The following is a 26,103-nucleotide window of genomic DNA, read 5'->3' on the forward strand; positions in this document are numbered from 1 at the left end:
AATAAAATGTACAAGTTTTACAAAGGAACATTTACAGTTTGTTGTTTTTTTGTGTGGATGCCCACATTATCAAACAAGACTTAATTTATATGACTGATCCCTAGGATCTTTCGGTATGAAAACCAATGGGAGCAGCCCAGTTCTCTTTGGAAGTACAGCTATTCACTGCTGGGGTGGCTCACGATTTTCACAAAGTTTTTTTGACAGCATTTATCACCTCTTTTTTAAATATATTCCTGCAACACACTTTGTTATTGCTTATGGTACTTCTACATTTCACTAAACTCAAGTACGCATATATTAAATTAAAACGGTATCTTTAAAAAAGTCACTTCATTCAACAGCTACCTTTCAGTCAGAAGTCTTGAATGACTGTGCCTAAAGCAGCAAAAAATCTTGTAAAAAAACTCAAAACTTCTAAACTGCCATTTGCCTTACACTGTACAGCTCAAATAGAAAATCTAAAGGCACCATCTGATAGTAATGTCTCCTGTGCAAACCCCCACACCCCACAGATGTTTTTAATTCTCATTCATTTTACTGGGTTTACACACGAGAATCCAGAGAAAGTTAGGTACTCTTATGTCCAGTCGAAACCACTGGGAATTCATGGCACAATTCAGTTCTCAAATACTGAGGAGTAAGGGTGCCTAATTTTCTCTGCTCTGTGTTGTGCATCAGATATTCCTTTGGGACTATGCCCCAAAGGTGCAATCCAGGAAAAGTCAGAATATATCTAGTTCATACTAGAGATGTGGGTATTCTATTCCCAGAGGAAACTGGATTTGAACCATGGTTTCCAGTGGTGGAAGCATTTGCTGAATGGGATCTAGACCTGTTCCATTCTGGTAGGTTCCATGTTGATCTGGAAATACAGGAAAGCATTCCCTGCAAGGCAAGAGGTGTTTTTCCTACTCCTCCTTAGAACATGTGAGGGTATTTTTTTAAAACTCGTTCATTCATGGAATCATTTTACTTTATCCGAGTCACAGATTCTGGAATGGCTTCTGTACTCCATAATCTTTCCACTCTTGCTGGAAGCCATGCTCCCTTTTAGCTGCTAAAGGCAGAGGTCCCATTTCTCCTCCATAGTACACCAGTACTCAACAGCAATTCTTTCCAGTGAACAAGGAGGGAAGTGGATTATATGACATGGTGTGACTTCATATATGATATCATATACATGGTTACTCCACCACCACACAAAGGACGTATGAACTGGTGCTAAGTCCCAACTTATACCAGTAGAATTTAACCTCCTGCTAATTTCAGTGGGATGCAGGTACGCCTATGGATTTCTGGATTGCACCTCCAAACGTTTATTTTTATGAGAGGGACTACATTCAACTTAATCTCATTTTAACCATATGCCAATTAGTTCTCCCAGACTTTGTAATGTGAAATACTGGAGAAAAAATAATAATAAATGTGCTCCGATTCAAAGGCTAGGCAACATTACACCTGTCTTTCTTGACACTCCTACAATCCATTCAGTGAAAGTTTAATGTTGCAGATGTACAGCTTCCATTTAACCCCAGCAATCCACTAAAGTCATCTTTCAAACAGTTTCCTTAAAAGTGCCCAGGCTTTTCTAGGGAACATTATTGCTAGATTTTCAATTTTATTCATGTTCTGTTTAGAGAGCATGTGATTAGTTATACAAAATTGTTTTTTTAAAAAATATCAGAACTCTTGGCAACTTTTTTTCCTGATTTCCTGCCAATTAGCAAACCACATCAAAGTGGTGTTGAATTAACAGACAGAAGTAAACTTCATAACCCTTAACCTTGCCTCATCTCTCCCAGTGGCCAGCCCAGACACGTCTTTCTTAGCTATGCTTCTTGTGTCTCTGGAAACTCATACATTCTTTCAAAGGTCCCCAGTGTAATAATGTGTCATATGCTTAGCACTAAGAAGGTCCAAAGATATAAAGGTCACACTAAAAGAAGGTCTATATGAAGAAGAAACACAATTGATTTTTTAAAAAAAGAGTCTGAAATCAAAGGATTTAAGGAAAATATTTTGTTGACTTTAACAATATCATGATTTTTTTTATCTGACAAATATATTCTTTCTTTATTTTAAAATCCTTTATGTACACTTTAAAAAGTCCATTAGATAAAAAGGAGGTTAGAGAGTTCAAGGTGTTTGTAGGTGTTTCAGGTAGTACTTTGTTTATTGTCACTGCTTTCGTTGCCGCCATCGGTGGATCTGGTTTCCCTTTTTTAAGTAACTTTCTGGTGGCACTTAGGAGTTCAAGTCTGTAGGTGCTTCTTGAGGGCCTTCTGTGGTCTGCACGAAGGGCCCAGGAAATCGTGTGTCTTCTAGCAGCACTTCATGTAGACTGAAGGCCAGCACTGTTCTCTCAGTCTGTCACCTCCCTCGTAAGGGAGAAACATCTATCACACTTGGATGCCTGTGCCGTGCAAATGTAACATTTGTGCTCTCATAGTCTGAATGCTGCTCATGATTTTCTTTTGATGGCCAACCAACGAGATTCCTAAGCTCATGATATCACTAGAAGAAAAGAAAAGAAAGGTTCAGTGTTAGGCAATTAACTGATAGTGGATTAAATTGAAATGTATTCTTCTCACAGAGAGTCTTCCTGTAACAGAGGGAATAGTTCCATAAAGAGAATACCCCTTCAGTCAAAGGAAGATTTCTCCACGAGTAAAAAGGCATCTTTAGATCTAGCATATGTCAATGTCAAGAAACTGGCCCTTCTTTAGCAATTTCTTGGCTTTTCAAAACTTTGGCTCAGGCTTTTATTCCTAGTAGAATTATAGAAGGCTTCTCTAATGTCATGATGACTTTCAAGCTCAGAGACAGATAAGGAGATGAGAAGGACACAGTTGCAAGTGAGATTATGTGAGTTCTGCACTTGCATTCCATCTAATTAGTGCAAGGAACCCTGGGTGGGGGTGATGCTTGACTTTGAGCACTTTCTGGGTGCAGGAATGCACGGTCATTTGTCTTGGCAGCACATCTGATTGGCCAAGCAGGATCATGCCAGCTACTGGCAGCCTGATATAAAGGAAAACCCTTCTTTCTAGTTTGTACTTTTGATTGTACCCACCTGTTGATCATATCTTTGGGTCATCTCTTGACTGGGTTGGGCCTAGGGTGGCTAAAATACCTGCTCTTGGACTTTGGAACTTTATCTGGACTCTGTGTTTCAGTCTGGTCAGATAACCTCTGGTCAGAGGACCACAAAGCCTGTCTAAGTATTTTAGGTTAGATTTTATTGTTTTCTATCTAGCTTTGCACTGCTCTTATATTGTACACTTTTTGAACACTTCTGTAGTGTTATTTGGGTTTTGAAGCTTCACTCTAAATCAGTGGTTTCCCTGGCCACTGCCCCCTTGGTTCCACAAACTCAACTCCAGCGCCCCCTACCCTATCCAACAACACAGTTGAAGGGGCCCACCTCTAGCGCCCCCCTGCTGCCCCCTTGCCTCTTGGTGCCCCCTTAGGTAATCCCACCGCCCCCCAGGGGGTGGTACTGCCCACTTTGGGAACCACTGCTCTAAACCAATACCTTGGCCTACTTTGTCTACTGCTACAAATGTAGTTGCTTTTGGAACTCAACTTGCAAGTGTTTCACTTTGCAAGGCTGACTTCTTATTAATACCCAGTAGGGCAGGGGTGTCAAACTCAATTGTTATGAGGGCTGGATATGACATAAATGTCACTTGGTCGGGCCGGGCCATGCCTTGCCAGCCCAGATCGAGAGTGGGAGGTGGGGTGGCTGCCTTGACTGGCTTGTGGGCTGGATAAGCGTTCTCAAGGGGCCGGATTCAGCCCATGGGCTTTATGCTTGACACCCCTGCGGTAGGCAAGAGACTTGGGTCCTCGGTCTCTCAGCTGAGAGTCAGTTAGAGGAGCTGGTGGTGGCTCAATACCCTGGGCAGTGAGGATTCAGTCCTCAGTTTTGTTTTGCCCTGATCTGTTACTATGCCTTAACAATCAACTTACAAAACAGTAACAGAAGTTACAGAACTGAATTTTGTTTTGTGGATCTATGGTGCTGGTATGAGTCTTTCTGATCTTCTTGGGGCCTTTTATGATTTACAATATCTCATGCTCTCCAAAAAGTTTTAAAATGTTCTCTGTGATGGATAGCATTGTGAGATCGCACTTACAAAAGGAACAAAGGCACACTCTTTTCAACAGCTAATATCTTGTCAGAAAGTCAGCATAGGTGAATTTTTGTTGTTGTTCTCCAAGTATATCAGAGAGTCTGTCAAAAGATATGTTATGACCCTTTATCTGAACGCTGCAGAGAAAGTGGAGAAATATTACACTTAGGATACCGGGGATATTTTTAAATTTCCCAACACCATCTGGTTATCATCAGATTATTTATAATTGTATTTGGCCAAGATGGTGGGGAAATTGAATTATTAAGTCATCTCAGCAGGAAGCAGATTACTTAGCAATTGTTATAACAAAGAAAAGAAGAGAGAAGGGAAAGTGATCTGATTGAGGCTCTTTAGCCAATGACTGCTTCAACACTGAAGAGCACTGAAGAAGACATTACATTATGAATATAAATTCAGCCAATCAGAGCCTCCAGAAATGAATGCAGCAGCCTCTATAATCTTGCAAATACCTATGCAATTTATTGCAAACTAATAAAGGAAGGAGGCACAGCCACAACTCATCTACTGTAGACCCCTTTCAGCTGGGCTTCAGGCTGGGCTATGGGATAGAGCCTGTGCAAGCGGCCTTAGTCGATGATCTCTGCCTGATTATAGACAAGGGGTATGCCTGCTAGTTGCTCCAACTGGATTTATCAGCAACCTTTGATACTGTGGACCATACCATGTTGTTGAGACTTGGGCGGCAGAAATCAGGATAAAGGGATGTGGTTTGGATAAATTTAAATTGTTCCTTATTGACAGATATCAGAAGGTTGCTGTGGGAGGCCAGTGGTCACCAGTGTGGGACCTGCCTGTGGGGTTCCTCAAGGCTTTGCCTTAACCCCCAAGTAATTCAATCTCTTTATAAAGCCCTTAGGGGGAATCATTTGAGGATTCTGAGTAAGATGTCACCAACATGCTGATGACACCCAGCACCACATTACTTTATTCAAATTGTTTAGTGACGCTGTAGAGGTACTGAATATGTGTCTTACAGCCCATTCTTCAAAGCTGCAGTGGCCAGGGATGGCATGGCCACGGCACTGCCACCGCGTCTCCAAAGAGGTTTTGTGGCTGCTGCTGGGTTAAAAAAGGGGTTTTTTTAAACCAAAATTTAGAAAAAGAGGGAAAAGGTCCCATAGCAAACAGCGATGCTGTGCCAACAAAAAGGTGGTGCAGCAAGGTCGTTGCTTTAGGGGGCGTTCCCAGGCTAAAAGGGGTTAGGAAGCTGCCTAACGGCAGCTCCACCCCTCAGAACGCCCCAGGAATGCCTCCCAGACCCCCAGTGTGGGGACTTGCGCTGGGAGGACGCTGCTGGGAGGCCCTGCCGGTATCCAAGGGCCGCTCTGCCACCATGTTCTGGGAGGGGTGGCGTAAGTGGCCCTACACTGGCATCTGTACCAGTTTGCATGGTGCAAGTGTCATGGATGCCAGCGTAGGAGTCACACCGGTTCCTATGACCATTCGCCCCCCCTTCAGGAATGCACTGTTACTGCTGTGGTTAAATTGCTGAGAATAAACAGGTTGAAACTGAATCTTGACAAGATGCAGGTAATGTTGGTTTGGAAGGCAGAGGTCTTGAAGGACCTCTGATTCCGTTAATAGTTTATAATTACTATTGAAGAAGCAAGTTGATGCAGCTGAAAAAAAGATAATTCTTCAGGATCCATGTAGCCTGGTAGATGGCCCCCTACCATGACTTGGCCATATGGATCAACGTTATGGTCACCTCAGGGTCAGACTATTGTAATGCACTCTACATGGGTCTGCCTTAAAGTCAACTTGGTCTCTGGTTGGTACAGAATGCCACAGCCCAGTTACTATTAGGTGCTACGCAGAAAATTAATGTCATACCCACTCTACAATCACTCCATTGGTTTCTGACTAGTTATTGGGTTTAATTCAAGGTTCCAGTTATCACATACAAAGCCTTGGGCCCACATACCTGCAGGACCACCCATCCTTGACAGTTTCAGTCATCTGAGCAAAGCCTTCTCAAAATGCCATCCTTGAAATGGGTAAGAGTGGCAAATACCCATTCACACAGGCTTCTATCTTGTGGAAGTCAGTAAGGCCCCCACACTTTTATCCTTTCACAGAATGTGCAAAACAGAAATGTTAAGGAGGACATACCTACAAAAGGATTACAACTGTAGTGTGATGGAACAGCTCTGTAGGTTGCTTTTATAAGCGAATAAGATAATAGTGTATTGCATTGCTTACTGTATGCATCACCCTGCTTTTACTGCATTGTCTTCTATCTCTGTAATCCACTTTCTGCATTATATTATGTCATGGCTTTTTATATTGTTTTCTAGCTCTGTAATCCTAGTCCTACTGAATTTATTGGATGTCTCATGCTGGTCTGTTTTTGTATTTTGTAATCCACCTTGGGTCTCAGTGAGAAAGGTGGGCAATCAATCAATCAATCAATCAATGATCACCTGGGATTCTTTGTACTGTGCAAGTGAACATCAGTGTACCATGATCAAGGCACCAAGGACATGTTTGGGTTCCAGACCCTTTGAGCAGGATGTTCCTCAGATGGAAACCCAGGAGAGGGCCTTTTCGTTCGTGGCACCTAAGCTCTGGAACTCTCTCCCTTGGGAGATTCATCTGTTTCCTTCTGTTGCCATCTTGTTTTGTTTGGCATTCCCTCACTGACCCATCCTTCCTAACCAATGTTTTTTTTTCATAATTTGTATGCATTTTAACTGTTTTGTATGTATTTTAACTGTTTTAATTTTTTTTGTTAATGATGTATGTTTTTATATGTTTCATTACAACAGTTTTATAATGTATGTTTTTTATAACGGCTTTATAGTGTGATTTTATCATGTATCTTTTAAATTGTTGGCCACCTTGGCGGCCCTAGTGGGAGCAGAAAGATTAGGTATAACATTTGTAAATAAATAAATAATAATAAAGAGATGGTCATGCTACATGACATTTTTAGTGATATATGGATGGTTCCTTTTTATCATTCTTCTTTCCCTGATTTTCAATAATGCATTTAATATTTTATGTAACTTTACTGATATCTCAGTTTATTTTGACTTTTACACAGCCTTCCAAACTAGTAGTGGTGATGGCAACTGTGGGATTTCCAGCAATTTTTTTCTGTAACTGTAGCTACTGAAGGACATCATCACATAACTGACTGTCTCCATTTCACAGACTTGCTGCAGAAGTGATAAAAAGCCATTCTGAGGATCATTGAGACTACACGTATTTTAACACTAGGCAGTTATTCAGTTTCAAAACCACAGATATACAATTAACTTACTCAATAGTCATTCTGGCTACTGTTTCAAGATTATTGTAACCTGCAGCTGAAAAGTTATCCTTATATCTTTCCATCTTGATGGCTTGTAACCATTCTCCTACAGAGCAAAATGTAGTGAAGTCAGGGGTGTTCTGGTCCAGAAGAGGGCTGATTGGTCTAGGTGGAGAAGAAAAGCCAAAGTTATTATTGTTGTAATGGAAAAATTACAGTACTGGCATTAGGAATAGAAAGTGATAATCTCCCATTGGGTTAACGTTATGGCAAGAACCTAAAGATTTTAGAACACTCTTCAACTCTCTCACAACAACCACAAAAACCCTATAACTAGTGTGGTCATAAATTAGAAAAGAGCACAGAAACAGAGAACACTCTTGGCCATTTATGCAAGGCTGTTTCCTTGCGGTCACCCTGCCGACTACTTTGGGGCTTTGCTTTGATGATGCTTGCATTTTCTGACTATCAGAGGTCGCCTCGCTCTCCCCGTACATTTCCCCCGTGTTTTCTAGGTGCTGGCTAAACACAAATCCAGAAAACACGAGCAAAACACACGGAAACGTGCAGTGAGAGTGAGGCAACCTCTGACAGTGGGAAAATGCAAGCATACTCAAAGCAAAACCCCAAAGTAGGTCAGTGGGTGATCGCCAGGAAACAGCCATGCATAAATGGCTTATTATGTATTGTGAATAAACATCACTGATTAACTGGGAACTGGATAAAAGTGTTATTCCTACAGAAGCAGCATCAGAATGGCTTGGCCTTATGCAAAATCACACGAGAGAAAAGTCTGGGTCTAAATGATCAAATGTAGATTCGTAGAAAAGGCATGAAGGATCTGATGAACTATTATCCCACTGGTGGAACTTGATTTAAGCTTGTGTTTAGGTGGTGGCTTCTCCTACGCCATCTTTCTTGCTGTGGCACTAAATGTAATTTGGATAAAGTAGTCAGTAGCATAAGGGTTTGCTATAAAATTCACCCATTTGACCGTGTGCTGCTCCAGCTGGCACACTAACAGAGCAATCCTTAAGAGGGGGGGATGGCCTCAGGAGGCCACTTGCCCTGGCTAAACTGGTACTAACACAGGCGCGGGGCCACTTACTCCGGTGCTGGGAAGCGATGTGGATGCACCATGAACGGGCACTGGTGCAGCCACTGCAGCAGCATTTCCCCGGCGCAAGGGCTCACGTCAGTGCCAAAGAGGGCGAAAGGGCTTATCTGATTCTCAAAACACCCTGACATTCTGTGACTCTAAGCCCAGGACTGCAATCCAGTGTGTGCTTACTCGGGAGTGAGCCACGCTGACTACATCAGGAAGGATGTGCCTTTGGGTCCGCCTCAGATAAAATGGTAAAATTACATAAAGGGCAAAGAACGGAAAGTAAACAAAGTACATCATGGCTTGATAGCTCCAAACCATTAACTTACTCCAATTTAACTGTGCTAGAATTATGAAGATTAGAAATGGAAGTTCTGAACAGACCTTTTTTTTAGTTCAAGAAAATAAACATGGGATAAAGATGCGGCACCGGCGTCCCCCCCCCCACCCCACAATGAACCTGTAAGAGGCAACCAGTCCTGTTGAAAGGCCCCGTTCTGGGATCATCAATGTGGTAGCACCGTGTGTGGCACTTAATCCCAAATTCAATTAGCTTGGCTGCTTCCCTGACCATCTGCTATAAATTGCTATCATTTTTATACAGGAAAGCTTTCTATATGAATCGAGTACAGATATTGTTGCTGCTTTTAGCATTTTTTTTTTTTGTAATACTGCATTTTAATGTATTTTGATGCTGTAACTATTATTAGATTTGGGGGGGATTATAGTAAACTGCAGTACTGCAGTCAAAAGCTCTGCTCACGACCTGAGTTCGATCCCAACGGAAGTCGGTCTCAGGTAGCTGGCTCAAGGTTGACTCAGCCTTCCATCCTTCCGAGGTCGGTAAAATGAGTACCCAGCTTGCTGGGGGTAAAGGGAAGATGACTGGGAAAGGCACTGGCAAACCACCCCATAAACAAAGTCTGCCTAGTAAACGTCGGGATGTGACGTCACCCCATGGGTCAGGAATGATCCGGTGCTTGCACAAGGGACCTTTACCTTTATAATGTTTTAGGTGTTAGTTTTAAATACTGCATCCTGCTTTGGGACGGATGGGAAAGGATGTACAAATAAACAAATTGCGAGAGGGAAAGTTTAAATCAGTAGTAATGAATTCTAACTTGTTCTTACAAAAAAATTAGATGTTGTTATCTTTCTATCTCCCATCCTGTTTACCTATCGGGCTTATGATGCACAGTGCAGGCCAAGATCTACTGGCTTATCTTTGCGAAGATAGCCTGAACATTAGATGTTTGTACATACCCCTAGGCGGCTAATAGCGGCTGAACCAATAGATATGAACAGTCTAAAAATGTAAAGCTCGGAAAAAATAAGCAGTAACTTTACCTGCTGCAGGTTCCCAAAGGAGTTTTCAAGCTGTTGGGGTTCCGAATCATTTTATCCAGAATGCCCACTATCTGTTCAAACTTTGGCCTTTCTGCACGGTCTTTCTGCCAGCAGTCTAGCATCAGCTGGTGAAGGCCTGCGGGGCAGTCCATGGGTGCTGGCAGGCGATACCCTTCTTCTATTGCTTTTATAACCTAACAGGCAAAGCAACATGGTTTTGATTTTCTTTACAGCCCAAAAAGAATGGAATGGCCAAATTAAGCAATCAAAGCTTTATGAAATGTATCTTTCAAGCGCAGCCTGTTGTTTTGACACTTGCATTCATGTTGCTGTATAATGAACTTGTTTTTATTTTCCATGCTTATTAAACAGATTATTCTGCGGTGTGTGCTAAGAACGTGGTTGCATTACCTAGTCAAATCAGCAGCAGGGAACAGCAATTAAATTCACCAAGGGTGCAGCTGATAAATTGATACATAGAGATGCTCTTTGAAAGCAATAGCATTTACCCAAAAGGCTTTCCCCCCCTCCTTCTGGGCAAGGAAACAAATAGCTTTTAATGAAAAGAGGTAAGGCATTTATGCATGCTATGCAAGAACCCTTGAAGAAAATTATCTGCAAACGAGTGGACAACAAAACCAGTAATGTAAAATGAGCAATCACAGCTTGGCTGGGTAATATCTGAAGGAATCAGGAGAAGGAAAATCTAGAAGTAGAAGGAAAGGTGCTGTGTGGTGATATGGCACAGAGCGACAATATCTGAAGCAAGAGTTACACCCACTATTTCAATTCTTCAGCTGATTCCATTTGGGATTTAAGCAAACGATAGGAGAAACGGGGGGGGGGGGAATCACAGGAAACCACCATAAGCCCCTAGGACTGGATAAGAAACCACATTGGGAAGCAATGTGCAGATAAAAAGAGTTGTATTAAGTGTTAAACATTGTCTTTTTTTGGGGGGGGGGGGACTGAAGATACTTCCATGGACTGACATAACTGCATTACAATTGCTTATTCCTGAAGGGTAGCATAGGATTGTTTCTTTTGCAGTTTGCAGAGAAATCCAACATCAGTGGTTTCTTTTGGGATTAGCCCTAGGAAATAAAGCTGATATGATAAATAAAAACTGGCAACTGCTCAGGGATTTTGTGTACATAATACCTTTGCATGTATCTTAAAAAAAAGTTGGTCTGATGTGTGCAAGTACATCGGAATGCTAGACTGCAAAATAAAAGGGGATTGTTAAAAAAAATAAAAATAAAAAAATAAGCAGGCTTTCGCACCAAAATCTTCCGCAGAAAAGCAAGGCGTTGCTGAGGAAACTTATAACATGGTGTAACAACATGAACACAGAAAGCCCCAGGGATGTAGTGATACAAAGTTGTGGTTTGAGTGTTTGACTAGATCTGGATTCAGATCATCACACTGCCACGAAGCTCACTGCGTACCTGTGGCGCTGCTCTCTCTCTCAGTCTAACCTACCCAGTCAAAAGTGGGGAAGAGCCACAAGTATTTCCTTAAGTTCCTTGGAGAAACGGTGGGATAAAAATTCACTTGATAGATAGAACCATCACACGTACAAACACGTTAAGACTATCGGCTCACAAAGTAAAATAGGCAGCAGTGTATGTTGTGGAATAATTTCAAGATAAAAAATAAGGGGCATTGTAACACGCCATTCTTGTTGTAACTTAATTCCCTTTACTATCCATCATTCTGTTTAAACATTATTCACTGTTTATCTAACGTGTTCAATTTTATACTGCATGCATTCCAATGGCTCTAATTTTGTTTTTCTTATTCTGTACCTCTGTTATCTATGATTGTGATTGAGTATGGCTAATAAACAGAGAGGTTGCTGTAGGTTTTATGTTTTGCTTTAGAGAGTCTCAAAATCCTTCCTGTTTGAAGGGTGAGAGTTGTGAGACTGAGCTATATATAACAGAAGGTATAAAGAAAAGGTGGCCTCTACCCTACTATTCCACTCAGCTTTCCTCCAACATAAGGGTCCTTCTTCCAACTTAAGTGGCTCTTAAGTGGAAGTTGGAGGAAGACTTCAGACTTTGATGAGCACAGTTGAAGGACACAGGTCCATGTTTTAATAGAGAAGATAATGGTAATGCTACCACAAGACACAAACAATACAGCTACTTTTCAAACCAAAACATATCCATAGTTCAAATGAAGTTTAAGCACTTATTAATAAAAAACTGTTGCTCCATGGAATCACTACAGGATTTCGTGACCAATGATAAGCAGTTGTGAAATGAAGAAGAAGAAGAGTTGGTTTTTATATGCCGACTTTCTCTACCAAACCGTCTTACAATCACCTTCCCTTCCTCTCCCCACAACTGACACCCTGTGAGGTAGGTGGGGATGAGAGAATGTGACTAGCCCGGTCATCCAACTGGCTCCATGTGTACAAGTGGGGTAACCAACCCGGTTCACCAGATTAGCGTCCGCTGCTAATGTGGAGGAGTGGGGAATCAAACCTGGTTCTCCAGATTAGAGTCCACCATTCCAAACCACCGCTCTTAATCACTAAGATCGTTGTGTTCTTGCCAGCAGACAACTCAAGCCACACGTGTCTTCCAAGCTACTGAGTAATCACTGAGCTGGGTGGACAAATATTTACCACAATTTTTAAAAGGCCCTTTTCACCCAGTAGAGAATAAATACTTAAGTATTATATGATTTATATATTATTATTTATAAATTATATATGTGCTAGACTATAACTTATCTGTTGTTGTTCTTGTTGCTGTAAGAAATAGCAGCTAGAAACAGCAAAATCTGCTTCACAGATTAACAAAATACCGTAAGTGCAACATAAAACTTCAGCAAGTAGTTCGAGAATATTGATTTTGTCAGAGTTCCCCTCCACTTCTTATACTGTTTCATTTTTTTTAAAGATAGGTAAGCTTTGCCTTTGAGGCATCTTATATTCCTGTCAGACACCTTTTATGTTTGAATCTAGTACAGAAGGAAGGTGTCAAAAGAAATGAAACCCTACTTGGTGTCTAGGGAATGTAAATATTTCTCTTTCTCTGCCCCACAGACCTGTTTTCCCATATTTTGACAGTCCATGAAATCTCCGACACTAAGACCTGCCAAATATTAACAACTTTGCACTCTGCCAAACTCTCATCATTTAGATCTTATATAGTAGATTTAAAAAAAAACCCTCTGATATGCATCAACTTTTTAAAAATTACACTGAAATGGCATGATGTCCCCTGCCCTTATCTGTACATATGTGTAGGAAATGACATGTCACTTGCACCTTTTGATTCTATGTTGCTAACTCTGGGTTGGGAAAGTCCTCGAGATGTGGGAGTGGAGCCTGGGGAGGATGGAGTTTGGGGAGCAGAAAGACCTAAGCAGGGTATAAAGACATAAAGTCCACCCTCCAAAGCAGCCTTATTCTCCAAGGAAACTGATCTCTGAGTCTGGAGATCAGTTAAAATTCTAAGAGATCTCCAAGCCCCACCTGAAGGTTGGCAATCCTACTTGATTCCTATAGGAAAACCAATTGGGTGAAAGGTATAAAAGACAAGAATAACCATTATTGCTGCAATAAGGGTAATGTAAGCATACATTACACAATAACCTGTGTCTCTGGAGTAAAGGATCACCTGCCCCATAAGTTTGCAAATACTTCCCCTGATTACATTGGAAGTATTCATGGCTTCTCATCTGGCATGGAAAGAAATAATGGGGGGGGGGGGGCAGGAGAGAAGTGGCTATATTCAAGTGTGTCAAGTTGGGCAGTAGTTATAACTGCAGAAAGGTCATTTTCAGTAACATGCCATTATTTCCTGTAACATGGCCCAATTCAAAGTTTCACTTATTGTGAAACATGACCGAAAAAGACATTAATTTCTAGATATTTGTATCAGAAACAAACACCTTCACTTAAAACTATAAATTTACATCAAATTGATCTCCATCTATGGAAAGTTATGCCGGTAGTTGTAAGAGAGGCAAACACCGTGGACACAAGAGAGCCAGCGTGGTGTAGTGGTTAAAAGCGGTGGTTTGGAGTGGTGGACTCTGATCTGGAAAACCAGGTTTGATTCCCCACTCCTCCACATGAGCGGCGGAGGCTAATCTGGTGAACTGGATTTGTTTCCCCTCTCCTACATGTGAAGCCAGTTGGGTGACCTTGGGCAAGTCACACTCTGTCAGCCTCACCCACCTCACAGGGTGTCTGTTGTGGGAAGGGAAGGTGATTATAAGTCTCCCTTAAGTAGTAGAGAAAGTCGGCATATAAAAACCAACTCTTCTTCTATTCAGATACAGCTCTGTTTCATATTGAAAGCACTTATCAGCTGAGTCTGAAGTAGATTTATAGCTTTAAGTTATCACAAAGGTGAGAGTTCAGTTGTAACAAACTATACGAACAACTCACTATTACTTCATGTAGGATGTCTGTTTTTATGGACTATCACCTTCTTATCCTGCCCTGGAGTTCAGGGCAGAATATAGTGCTTTCCTCTGTTTTATCCTCACAACAACCCAGAGAAGTGTAGGGTCACTCAGCAAGCTTCCATGGCAGCGTGGGATTTTGAATTAGGGCCTTCCAGATCTTAATCTGAAACTCAAACTACCACACAGCACTGCATTGGATTCAGCAGTACTTTCCATTGGACGAAAGGATTTCTAACAGTGGAATGGAACTTCTTTCCTTCCCCATTCAACTGTAGTTTGAAAAGCTCCCCAAAATGCAGCTTCTGGGGGCACAAGAGACCTAAGAAACAGCATGAGGGGTGAATTGGGGTTTGCAGTGGAAATGGCAACAATCACTCTGCTGTAAATGAAAATTTATCAATGGATCCTACTCACTGACTCTTAAGGTGTTATGGTTGCTATATTATTGCAGCAATGTTGTTGAAATGTATTTAAAACTGGTCTTCGGAAATGTATGTTATACTGTTTTTATGAGTGATAGAACCAAGGCTGTATAGGAGAAGGCAGCTGGAATGGATCCTCCAGTCTAGCTTTCTTCCAGTCTAAAGAGCCATATTCCAACTAAATTGGCTGTTGCTCCAACACAGAAAACACTTAGTTGAACAAAGGCACTTTAGATTGGAGCAAGTCTTCAAACTTGAGCCAAAAGTAAAGATAGAATATAAAGATTTAAATGCATAAATAAACTTTGCTCATTGGAATGGTAGGATGGGGTAGGATTCACCCCACTATCTTCCATTTTATCTATATTGAGTCTATTTTGTAAGTACTATGCACAACTGCTTATACTATTTCAAGCTCCTTTCTGCTCCCATTTCCAAGGCTAATGTTTTGTGTTTTTCTTGCATGGAGTAATAGATTATAGTCTGAAGATCCACTTGGTTCAGTCAATTGTTTTTTAGAAAGTTTTTTTAAGTAGTAGAAAGATTATATTGTTTGGGGAATTATATGGAATAAAAATTCCGAAGAATGGGTCAAGTTTTGTTTTTTTGTTTTTTTAAAGAGAAAAAAATCTGCTTATGTTGCTGAAAGGTTATTTCTTTTCTAATTTATGCATAACTCCTGTTATTATTCAGACATGTTTTCCCAGTATCATTCGCAGCATCACAGCAAACTCAATTAAACAGAGGTTTGTCATCAATGTGCATGGCCATAGCTTGTTTCCTGAGTTAACGTGTTCCCATCAGTTCTCTTGTGTGGAGCTTGATTAAGCTCTTCTTAGTTTGATCGAGCTCCGATGCAGGTGCCTCAGCAAACTTCGAAGCTGGGATTCTAAACGCCATTAAATCCTGGCTTGTGAGGGAAGCAAACTCCAATTTGCTGAACTGTCTGCATTCCAAAGTAATGGCAAAATAGAGCTTGATCTAACTGGGATGTGTTCAGTCCAGCTCTTATTTTGAGAGGAGACACTGTAGAGGAATGAGGGGAACTCGTAAACACAGCTATAGCCCATTCCTGACCTCTAAGTCCTTTGGAGGCCAAAAAGGGGCTGTACCGATGTAAGTGGGATGGCCGGCCGCGGCCATCCCACTTACACCATCCAGGAGGGCTCAGATGCCGGTGGAGGGACCTGGATGCCCGTCTCCCAGTGCTGCTGCTACAGCAGCACTGCCCAGGGACGGCGGCTGGGCCTTCTGCCAGCATCCCGGGGGCATTCCCAGGGTGTGAAGGGGAGGGGGTGTCGGAGCTGCCAGTAGGCAGCTTGCTGCCCCCTTTTGGCCCACCACACCGGCAGGGAGAATGGCGTTCAGGCGCAGTCTCGCTGTTTTCAATGGGACAAAATGCCCCATTTAAAAAATAAAAAGCGCTGAAAGGCTTTTTAAAGCCTTTTGGCGGCCGGGAAACGGCTTTGAAGGGGCTGTGGCGGCGCCTCGGCCACGCAGTCCCTGGCCACTGAAAGGTCAGGAATGGGTAGTTAATAAGATGCATTTGCACACAACACCTACAAAAATGTTTAATAGGAGTTTAGTATGGCATCTGAACACATCATCATTAGTTATTTCATACTGGTGCTGGAACGTATATAAAATCTACCTATTTATAGTTTGATCAATCCAAAAAAAGTGTCATGTGCTAAAAACTCTGCATACACTTGCAAATTTTCATTTCCAGACCAAGTTCCTTGCAACACACTAAATGTTGCTCCATTGAGCCAGCCCACTTTCAGAACTGACAGGTGAGGGAAGGGGGTGGGAAAAGCTGTGATACTTTCATGAACATCCCATGCAGTCCTTTGCATCTCAATCTTTCAGATGAAGTTATTGTTCAAATGAATTACAAATTATGTACTACAGAAAATGCACACTTTTGTGGGTTTGAATTAATATTCGTTTCTATAAGTTGAACTTTGGGATTTATAAGCATAGAAAAATATTAAAAAGTAAACTGTAGAAATATATAAAATGACATTTTATTACATTAAAATACATTTCTGTACAGTGCAACCATTGGGTTTTCTAACTACAATCTCAGGTTCAAGGGGCACTGGGTCATTATCACCATGTCCATTTCACTAACATCAGGGTCACTAAGAACATCAACTTGAGGGGTTACATGGGCAGTTGGAGTGGAGTAGATGTCTACAGCAATTTTTGTTTCTACTTTATGATGTTCTTTAAAGGTGAGTTGATGCAGTTCTTCTGGTTTCTGTTGCTGAAACGTTTTATCATATTGCCCTATTTTTGTACGTCCAGGTTGGAAAAGGATGAAAACAGGTTAAGTCTATTGAGCTTAAGGCTGAAATAGTCACTAAATCCTGAAACCTATTAGCAAGAGTGTTAGGAGGTTCTGTGGTCGAATTCAGTCCAGTTAGCATTACAATACAGAACAGTTATTCTTTTATAATATAACATATTATTTCTTGATGGTATTGAATATGTTCCTGGGGGGAGGACTGGAGCCATTTGATTCATATTCTCTGCTTATCCAATTCTGTGGGGTTTATGCAATATAAAACTTAATAAGTTTTTTTTCTTTTTTTGAAACTTACATCTTGATTTGACATGTCCCAGTACGGCCTCTCTCCATAAGACATTACTTCCCACATAACTATTCCGTAACTCCATACATCACTGGCTGATGTAAACTTGCGATACTGTATGGCTTCTGGTGCTGTCCATCTTACTGGTATTTTGCCACCCTAAGGGGAAAAAATAGCTTCAGAGGGATTCATTACAACTCCATTCCTGTATTTGTGAAAGGAAATTAAAATTGGGGGGGGGGGTGTATTTGTTTCTACAGTTCTCCTTTGAACTTTGTCTAGCACTTGTGAGCAACTGAAAAGTGCTAGACGATTCCCCACCCACAGAATCAAGCCAGACAGTTCACAAACTCATGCTCTATGGCTTTTCTGATGGAAAAAATCACATATTTGATTGCTTCCCTACCCCATATTAAAAAGTTTCCTTTATAACGAAAACTAGCATCTCAAGGATTCTAGCTTATTCTTTTGCCTGGCTTGCTAGTTTTCTGTAGTTCAGAAAGCATATGAAATCGGCGAGTAAGGGAAACCACTGTGGTTATGGGGAATAATGGAGATTTGCCAGGACTACTGAACACAGCTGTGGGCCAATGACATTATTATCCTGCAATGAGAATTGCTGAAGCCTCCTGAAACGAGGTTTGGTGGCGCCTGCACTATGTGCTTTTAGTCTGCCTCTCTGAACACTTTCTTTTCATTTCAAATGGAGCTCATGTTGGCTACACATGGTCACTTACTCTTATATAAACCTCTCACAGGCATTAAAACAGTTCGGTGAGCATGTTTTTGCGGGGCAGTTGTGCCCAACTTACTGTTGTGGTGTAGACAGCTTCTGGGTCATCTTCTATGACTCTGGACAGGCCGAAGTCTGAAACTTTGCAGACAAGGTTACTGTTAACCAAAATGTTGCGTGCTGCTAAGTCTCTGTGTACGTATCCCATGTCAGCCAAGTATCTCATTCCAGCAGCAATCCCTCTCAACATGCCTACTAGCTGAATAACTGTAAATTGCCCATCATGTTTCTGAAGTAAATAAAGAAACCGGAAAACACTTTTTAGTGCAGTTTAGTGGGAAGGACATAAACATTTAGAACATCCCTGCATGTTAGGACCACTTAACACATCCTAACTGCACATTCCATGTGGTCTGGACATAAGCTGCCACGTCATGCACATCCCATTTACTTCTTGCCTTCACGTTTGGAAAATTTAGAATCAACTAGGACTTTCACCAGTACCTTTGTAGCCCCAGCAATTTAGACATCCCTTTTCAATGCCACTAGTAGGGCCTATTTGTATATGAATATAAAATGTACTGCAGAAGAGGGAGGGGGAAATGCTCAGCGATATGTGAGAAAATAGAAAGAGCCTTGGCTACTCACCGTGAAGGCTTCTTCTGCTCTGGGATACGGAGGCCATCTTCAGAGTGGGTGTTTCCTCTTCCTCTTGTTCCGGGAGGCAGGACCTAAAATTTTTAACTGCCTATCCCTGGAGGGAACGCCCCCCGCTCTATTCAGTCCAAGACTTTCCGAGCAAGGAGTGTCTCCATTATACAGAGAAGAAAATGGAAGGTATAGCAAAAAAGGAGAGATCTAACAACAAATGCTGTGAATAAGTATAAACTTGTAATCTTAACTATAACAATAGTAATAAAGAACTTACAACCCAACCAGAAAAAACTTGTGTTGAGAGTGATTATTGTCAATTGTGTGTCATCTTCCAAAAATGTTTAGACGTCTGGGCGGGCAAGATGGCCTCCGTATCCCAGAGCAGAAGAAGCCTTCACGGTGAGTAGCCAAGGCTCTTTCTCGCTCTGGGAGAGGAGGCCATCTTCAGAGTGGGACTTAAAAGAGCTGTCCCTGCCCGGGCGGGATCAGACGTCATGGAGAATGCTCTGAAGAACACGCCTTCCAAATGAGGCGTCAGCTGAGGCATAAATATTAAGTTTATAATGCCTCACAAAAGTGGAAATTGAAGACCACGTTGCGGCTTTGCAAATCTCCTCAATAGGAGCTCTGCGATTAAAGGCCGCTGATGTGGCCGCACTCCTAACAGAGTGTGCTGTCAGACCTGAGGGAACAGTAATTTTTGCTGATTTGTAAGCCTGAGTGATACAGTTAGTAATTGTACGACTGATGGATGCACGGGACATGGACTTGCCCTTGTTTGGGGCTGTCAGGTTGATAAAGAGAGCGTCTGACACTCTTAGGTGTTTTGTCCTGTCAATGTATGTATGAAGAGCTCTTCTAAGATCTAGGGTATGCCAGGTTCTTTCCCTTGGGGTTTTTGGTTTTGGACAGAATGAGGGTAAAACGATATCCTGATCCCTATGAAATCGGGAGTTGACTTTCGGTATAAAGGAAGGGTCAGGAACAAGGACTACCTTGTCCTTGTGAAATGTGCAAAGACCTGGCCTAACCGATAGGGCTCCCAGCTCAGAAACTCTTCTAGCTGATGTTACAGCTGTCAAAAATAGAGTTTTCATCCTTAACAGGTTTAATGAGATGTTCCTTAGGGGTTCAAATGGATGTTGAGTAAGGGCTGTTAGGACAGTATGTAAACTCCACGTAGGAAATCTGTGCTTAGCTGGAGGTGAGATTAGAGTAAGTCCCCTCAGAAAGGCTTTAATATGGGGATGTTTGGTTAGTGGAAAACCTGATATTGTTGGAACAATGGTAGCAATCGCCGCTAATTGACGACGTAGGGTTGCTGGAGCTAGACTCTGTTGCCGTCCATCCTGTAGGAAGTTCAGGATGTTGGAGACGGTGGGTTTGATTGGATTAAGCTGTTTTCTTTGACACCACCTCACAAAAGCCTTCCAGGTGGTGTTATATATCCGTTTTGTAGAAGGCCTTCGGGCAGCAAGAATGGTTTCTGCTATGTCTGTGTCATAACCCAACTTCAGCAGGCGACTCCTCTCAATACCCAGGCGGTCAGTCTGTACCAGCCTGGGTCTGGGTGAAGGATCGGGCCCTGGTGGAGGAGATCTGGTCGAAGTGGAAGCGTCCAAGGTTTGGCGATGGACATCTCTATCAGAGATGGAAACCAAGGGCGACGCGGCCAGTAAGGTGCTACCAGAATGACTGTGGCTTGAAGGAGGTTGATTCGTCTGAGGACTCTGGGAAGAAGAGGAAAAGGAGGGAAGGCATAAAGAAGACCCGATGGCCAGGGTGCTGTGAGGGCATCCGTCTGCTCTGCTCCCGCTTGGATGTACCTGGTGAAATACCTTGGAAGTTGGTGATTCTTGCTCGATGCAAAGAGATCTACTAAAGGCATGCCGCAATGTGTTATCAGAAGATGAAAAACGTCCTTGTTCAGGCTCCACTCGGCCTCGCTGAGTTCTTGTCTGCTGAGCCAATCTGCGTCGACGTTGAGGACTCCCTGAATGTGCTCCGCTGTGATGGAGTAGAGATTTGTCTCCGCCCAGGACAGGATTTTTAGGGCCTCCTTGTGTAGAATGGAGGACCGGGAGCCCCCCTGCTTGTTCAGGTGAGCTTTGGCGGAGACATTGTCCGTTCTCACCAGTAGGTCTGACCCAGTCAGTTGATGTTTGAAGTGCAGGAGGGCATAATAAATTGCACGGATCTCTAGGGCGTTGATGTTCATTCGCCTTTCCTGAAGTGACCATGAGCCCTGTGCTGGTTGACCCTGGAAGGTGGCACCCCAGCCCGATAGAGATGCGTCCGTGAATAACTGCAACGGCGTTTGTCGTATGTAGTGGACCCCTTTCTGGAGGTTTTGAGGTACGGTCCACCACTTGAGGCTGCGTCTTGTCGTGGCAGAGAGGAAGATAGACTTGTTTTTCTTTATCAGGATATCCTTCTGATAAGTCTTGAGAAACCACTGGAGAGGTCTGGAGTGCAGTCGCGCCCATTGAACCGCCGGAATGCAGGAGATCATTAGGCCCTGCAACTTTGCCATGGTCATGAGGCGGACTGTGGAAGCTTTCATAGTCTTCTTCGCCAGATTGCAAATCTTGCGGACCTTGTCGGGTGGAAGGACCAGAGAGTTGTCGATGGTGTTGATGTATACCCCTAGGTGGCGAAGATGTTGAGTGGGAGTAAGATGGCTTTTCTTCAGGTTGATTAGAAAGCCGTGGTCGTCTAACAGCTTGAGCACGATGTCTGTGTGTTGGATGCTTTGTGCCCTTGACGACGAGCAAATCAGAATGTCGTCGAGGTAAGGGTGGATCCTTACGCCTTCCTGACGCGCCAGGGCTACCAAGGTCACCAGGACCTTGGTGAAGACCCGTGGGGCTGAACCTAGACCGAAGGGGAGAGCTCTGAATTGAAAGTGATGACCGTTGTGCAGGAATCTGAGGAAGCGTCGGTGATCTGGGTGAATGGATATGTGAAGGTAGGCCTCGGTTAAGTCCACGGAGGTCAAGAAGTCTCCTGGTCTTAAGGCCTCTGCTATGGAGTGAAGAGTCTCCATCCTGAAGCGTCGGTAAGTGACATGTTTGTTGAGGTATTTCAGATCGAGGATGGCCCGCCATCCCCCGTCTCTTTTTGGCACAGTAAAGAAGACGGAATATATGCCCGACGATTGTTCCGAGGGGACCACATATTCTATGGCCTTGATCTCCAATAGATGTTGGATGGCAGCCAGGGTTCTGAGCTTCTTGTCTGGTTGGCGAGAAACAGGAGACACTACTAGACGATCTCGTGGTCTTTTGTAGAACTGAATTCGATAGCCGTAGATGACAGTTTGTAACACCCAATGGTCTGTGTGGATAGTTGACCATTGGTTGTGAAAGAGGCTGAGTCTGCCCCCCACTGGTTGCTGTCTGGCGTCACTGTCTTGGTTGACGAAAGGGCTTGTCGCCTCTGTCACCTTGGAAATTCTGGGACCTGGAGGAATTTTTAGGAAATCGCCCTCCCCTACGAAAGGATCCCCTTCCGTAACTCCATTGGCCTCTTTTCTGTTCTGGTCTGTAACGTGAGTATGGATGGTAGGGACGAAAGGAGGTAGGGTTAGAGTTCACCTTAGAGTCCTTACGAAGGCTTCTGGGCAAGTACTTCTTTTTATCCTTTGATTCCACTAATATGCCTTCCAACTTCTCCCCAAATAATTTCTTTCCCTCGTAGGGATACCCCATTAAAACTGCTTTAGACCTATGTTCAGTTTGCCATGGGCGTAGCCAGAGTGCTCGCCTAGCAGCTGTTGCGGTAGCTAGGGCCCGAGCTGAGAAACACATGGTATCCAGTGTAGAGTCAGCCAGGAAGGAGACTGCCTTAAGAAATCTAGATACTCCTTCCATAGCGCTTCTATCCTCTTCTGGAATCAATTTAGCTAGCTTTCTGGTCCAGACAATAGCCGCTCTGGACACCAAGGCGGATGTGATGGAGGAGTTAATGGCTAATGCTGAGGCTTCGTGGGCTTTTTTACATGCCAGTTCCGTCTTTCTGTCTGCAGGGTCCTTTATGGACACTAAGCCTTCCTCTGTGACTGTGTCAGAGGTATGTAGTGCAGTGATGGGGCTTTCCACTAGGGGGATCTTTAACAGATCAGCAGCATTACTAGCTACGTTATATAGTTTCTTGGTAGTCTGAGTGAACTGTTTCCCCCCCATGGGCTTATCCCATTCCCCTTTTAACAAAGACAAAAAATAATCAGGTACAGGTACCACCTTATCAGTAATAGTATAGGAGTGAAAGAACTCTTTTGCCCCTTTCTTTTTCTCTTGAGAAGGTGCAGGATCATCAGAAAGATCTAATGCAGCCAAGACCTTTGTTAAAAATGGCTGAAATTCTTCAGCCTCAAAAAGTCTAGTTTGTTTAGTTTGTTTGGGGGAAGGGTCTTCTCCTTCAGAGGAGAACTTGCCTTCCTCTCTATCAGAGGCTTCATTATCAGAGGAGAATGGTGATGTCTCTTGCCTTGCTAATTGGGGCTGAGAAGAAGAAGTAGCCTTTAAGGCTGCCTTAGTAGGCCAACCACCTTTCCCCTGCAAAGAATGTGGGCCAGTCTGTTGTCCCCCGCCCGTTTGATCATTCCCCCGGGGAGCGTGGAGGTCCCGACTGGGTTCTTGCAAGGCGGCAAGTGAAGGAGCTGGGGAGGAGAGCTGCACAGCTCTTAGACCCTCTGTGAATGCGTCCTTAATTAAAGACGCTAGCTCCGCTCTGAGGAGGGCAATTTCGCCCGCGGCCGACTGGGAGGGAAGGGGAGGGGGGAGTACATTACCAGCATCAGGCGAATTCGGACCGGGAATTTGCAGAGGCGAGACGCCTACGGCCAGATCCATGGGTTGTGCGCTCGTAGAGGGGATAGCGGCCGAAACCGCTGTATTTCCCCGGCCGTTCCCGGTTCCGGAGGCTGAGAGCTCGCCTTTAGCGGGGTTACCCGCGGTCGATAGGCAGGCGCGAGCGGCGGACAGGAGGCGTTTAGCGCTTCCCTGCCGAGAGGAGCCCCTCTTACGTTTGCTCGTCGCCTTCTTTGCTTTGCCTTTGAAATCACCGGGGTGATTGTTTAAAGGCGGATCCCGAGCGTCTGGCATAGCCTGGAGTAGGCCCGGGTCCAAGTCCCCCTCAGAGATAAAGTTATCGGGACGGTCGGTCGCCATTTTGTTTTGGCGGGAAGGGAAAAAACTCTTACCCTGCCCTGCCTCAGAAGACAGATTAGAGACAGAGTAAAGATAGAGGACAGAAGGTTTTTTTTTTTTTTTTTTTTTTTAATAGACTAAGGTAGAATAGGAATAAGAAAGAGTAGGAAAATAAGTTGTTCTATAGCTCGGAGAAGAGAGCTGTGAGTACACTGCTCTCCCGGAGCGAGGCAGGAACAAGACTGGATAGAGCGGGGGGCGTTCCCTCCAGGGATAGGCAGTTAAAAATTTTAGGTCCTGCCTCCCGGAACAAGAGGAAGAGGAAACACCCACTCTGAAGATGGCCTCCTCTCCCAGAGCGAGAAAAAAACCTTGTCTACATGTGTATCTTTATAAATGTAAACAGAAAAAAAATATATGGATTAGAATGAATTTAGGGTCTGTATATGTACTAGAAAGCTGACCAATCATGCAAATCAGGGTTTGTACAGCTAACCTATTAGAGAAGGAGGGGAAACAGAGCTGTTGTATTGGTCCCTTAGCCTGGTAAGAAACAAACCAATTAGGCACCAGGGAGAATGTAGCATTCTTATTGGCCTTTTAGCAAAGTGTGATAAGAGCCAATCACTAGTTAAGAGTTTTCAATCCCCCTTCAAACTATAAGTAGAACTAGCCTAGTTGGCCAAAGAGACAGGGGCATTTTTCACGGTAGATTTTGCTTCTGTTTTGCCACTGACCAACACCCCCCCCCCCGATTTAAATGTTTTTTTCATGGCTGCGATTTATCCCTGTCAATCTCGATGTAGTTTTGGTTTTTCATGGGAACAAAGCACGCTGTATTTGACAACGGTTTGGTCTGTCCCTTTTGCAGGAGGCCTACCCTTCCAACAAGCTCATTGTTTATGCCTGCCCCCAACTCCGCCCAGCAGATTACCTCGTGCGGTTCACCAGCCCCAGCGCAAAAAACAAGCACCAGTCCCTCTGGTCTCCTCCATTTTTCTTCCACCCTTGCTCTGTTCTGCTTTTGGAAAAGTCAGATTCCAAATTGGGGGGGGGGGGCAATGCAGCGCTTTCCTCAAAGCTTGGAACCCATTGCCCTTTAATGACCGACAGGATTGGGGGGGGCAGGAATTGCATACATCTGCCCAGAGCTGAAAGTGGAAATGGAGCAGCTCCAACCTGTGCCGCTTCAAGAGGTGTGCCTTGGATTTGCCGCTCTCTAGATGCACATTTTCCCCATCCTAATTCTCAAAACTCTTCTTGGGGACTGATAGTTGAGTTTTGAGAATTTGGATGGGAAAAGAGAGCAGCAAATCCAAGGAAAAACCTCCCGTGCATAAATGGCCACTGTAAACCTCTTGCATTAAAGCAATTTCCCAGAGTATGTTCCCCCCAGAAGGCCCCTGGCTTGCGCGCCAGCCCTGATCTGACCCCAGTGCATCGTGAAAGAGAGGAGGGCTCCTGGCTTGTGCGCCGGCCCCGATCCAGCCAGTGTGCATGGCGGGTGGGGGGGAGAGAAAAGAAGGCCCCTGGCTTGTGAGCCGGCCCTGATCCAGCCCCAGTGCATCTTGAGAGAGAGGAGGGCTCCTGGCTTGTGCGCCAGTCCCGATCCAGCCAGTGTGCATGGCGGGGGGGGGGGGGAGAGGAAAGAAGGCCCCTGGCTTACACGCCGGCCATGATCTGGCCCCAGTGCATCATGAGAGAGAGGAGGGCTCCTGGCTTGCGTGCCAGCCCCTATCCAGCCAGTGTGCATGGCTGGGGGGGGGGGAGAGGAAAGAAGCCCCCTGGCTTGCACGCCGGCCCTGATCCGGCCACAGTGTGTCGTGAGAGAGAGGAGGGCTCCTGGCTTGCACGCTGGCCCCTATCCAGCCAGTGTGAATGGCGGGGGGGGGGGAGAGGAAAGAAGGCCCCTGGCTTGCGTGCCGGCCCTGATCCGGCCCCAGTGCATCAAGAGAGAGGAGGGAGACCCAGAGCAGACTGGCCGCCCCTCTTCAGAAGAGTGATGGGAGGGAGTTTTGCCTTGGGTTTTCCACTCTCAGGATGCACATTTTTCCCATCCAAATTCGCAAAAAAACCCCTCCCCGCTGGGGTAGAGGGGCCAACAGCCCCTTCTCTTGAACATCCCCCTCACGGGTCCAGCTGCCCTAGACCAAGCTGCCACCACCACCTCCCCCAGCACGAGGTGCACATGGCGTGGCCCCACCGGTCTCCCCCTGGAGCTGTCCGTCCGACGTCCCCTGGGCTT

At 44.1% G+C, this 26,103-nt stretch overlaps 1 protein-coding gene across 2 annotated transcripts in view; it reads right to left on the reverse strand.

Moving 5' to 3' along the window:
• Window positions 1-1,788: 1,788 nt before the first annotated feature.
• EPHA7 (EPH receptor A7) overlaps window positions 1,789-26,103 on the reverse strand; it is a 215,649-nt gene continuing 191,334 nt past the window's right edge. For both annotated transcript variants that reach the window (XM_056856941.1, XM_056856940.1), the window contains exons 13-17: window positions 18,134-18,343; window positions 17,331-17,480; window positions 9,872-10,065; window positions 7,429-7,584; window positions 1,789-2,517 (exon numbers count right to left, since the gene is read on the reverse strand). In XM_056856941.1, coding sequence (XP_056712919.1) covers window positions 2,403-2,517; window positions 7,429-7,584; window positions 9,872-10,065; window positions 17,331-17,480; window positions 18,134-18,343 — 825 coding nt within the window. In that variant the 3' untranslated portion in view covers window positions 1,789-2,402. The remainder of the gene's footprint in view (window positions 2,518-7,428; window positions 7,585-9,871; window positions 10,066-17,330; window positions 17,481-18,133; window positions 18,344-26,103) is intronic.

The sequence above is a fragment of the Euleptes europaea genome, chromosome 10 (assembly GCF_029931775.1).
Source record: "Euleptes europaea isolate rEulEur1 chromosome 10, rEulEur1.hap1, whole genome shotgun sequence".
In the NCBI taxonomy this organism is placed as follows: Eukaryota; Metazoa; Chordata; class Lepidosauria; order Squamata; family Sphaerodactylidae; genus Euleptes; species Euleptes europaea.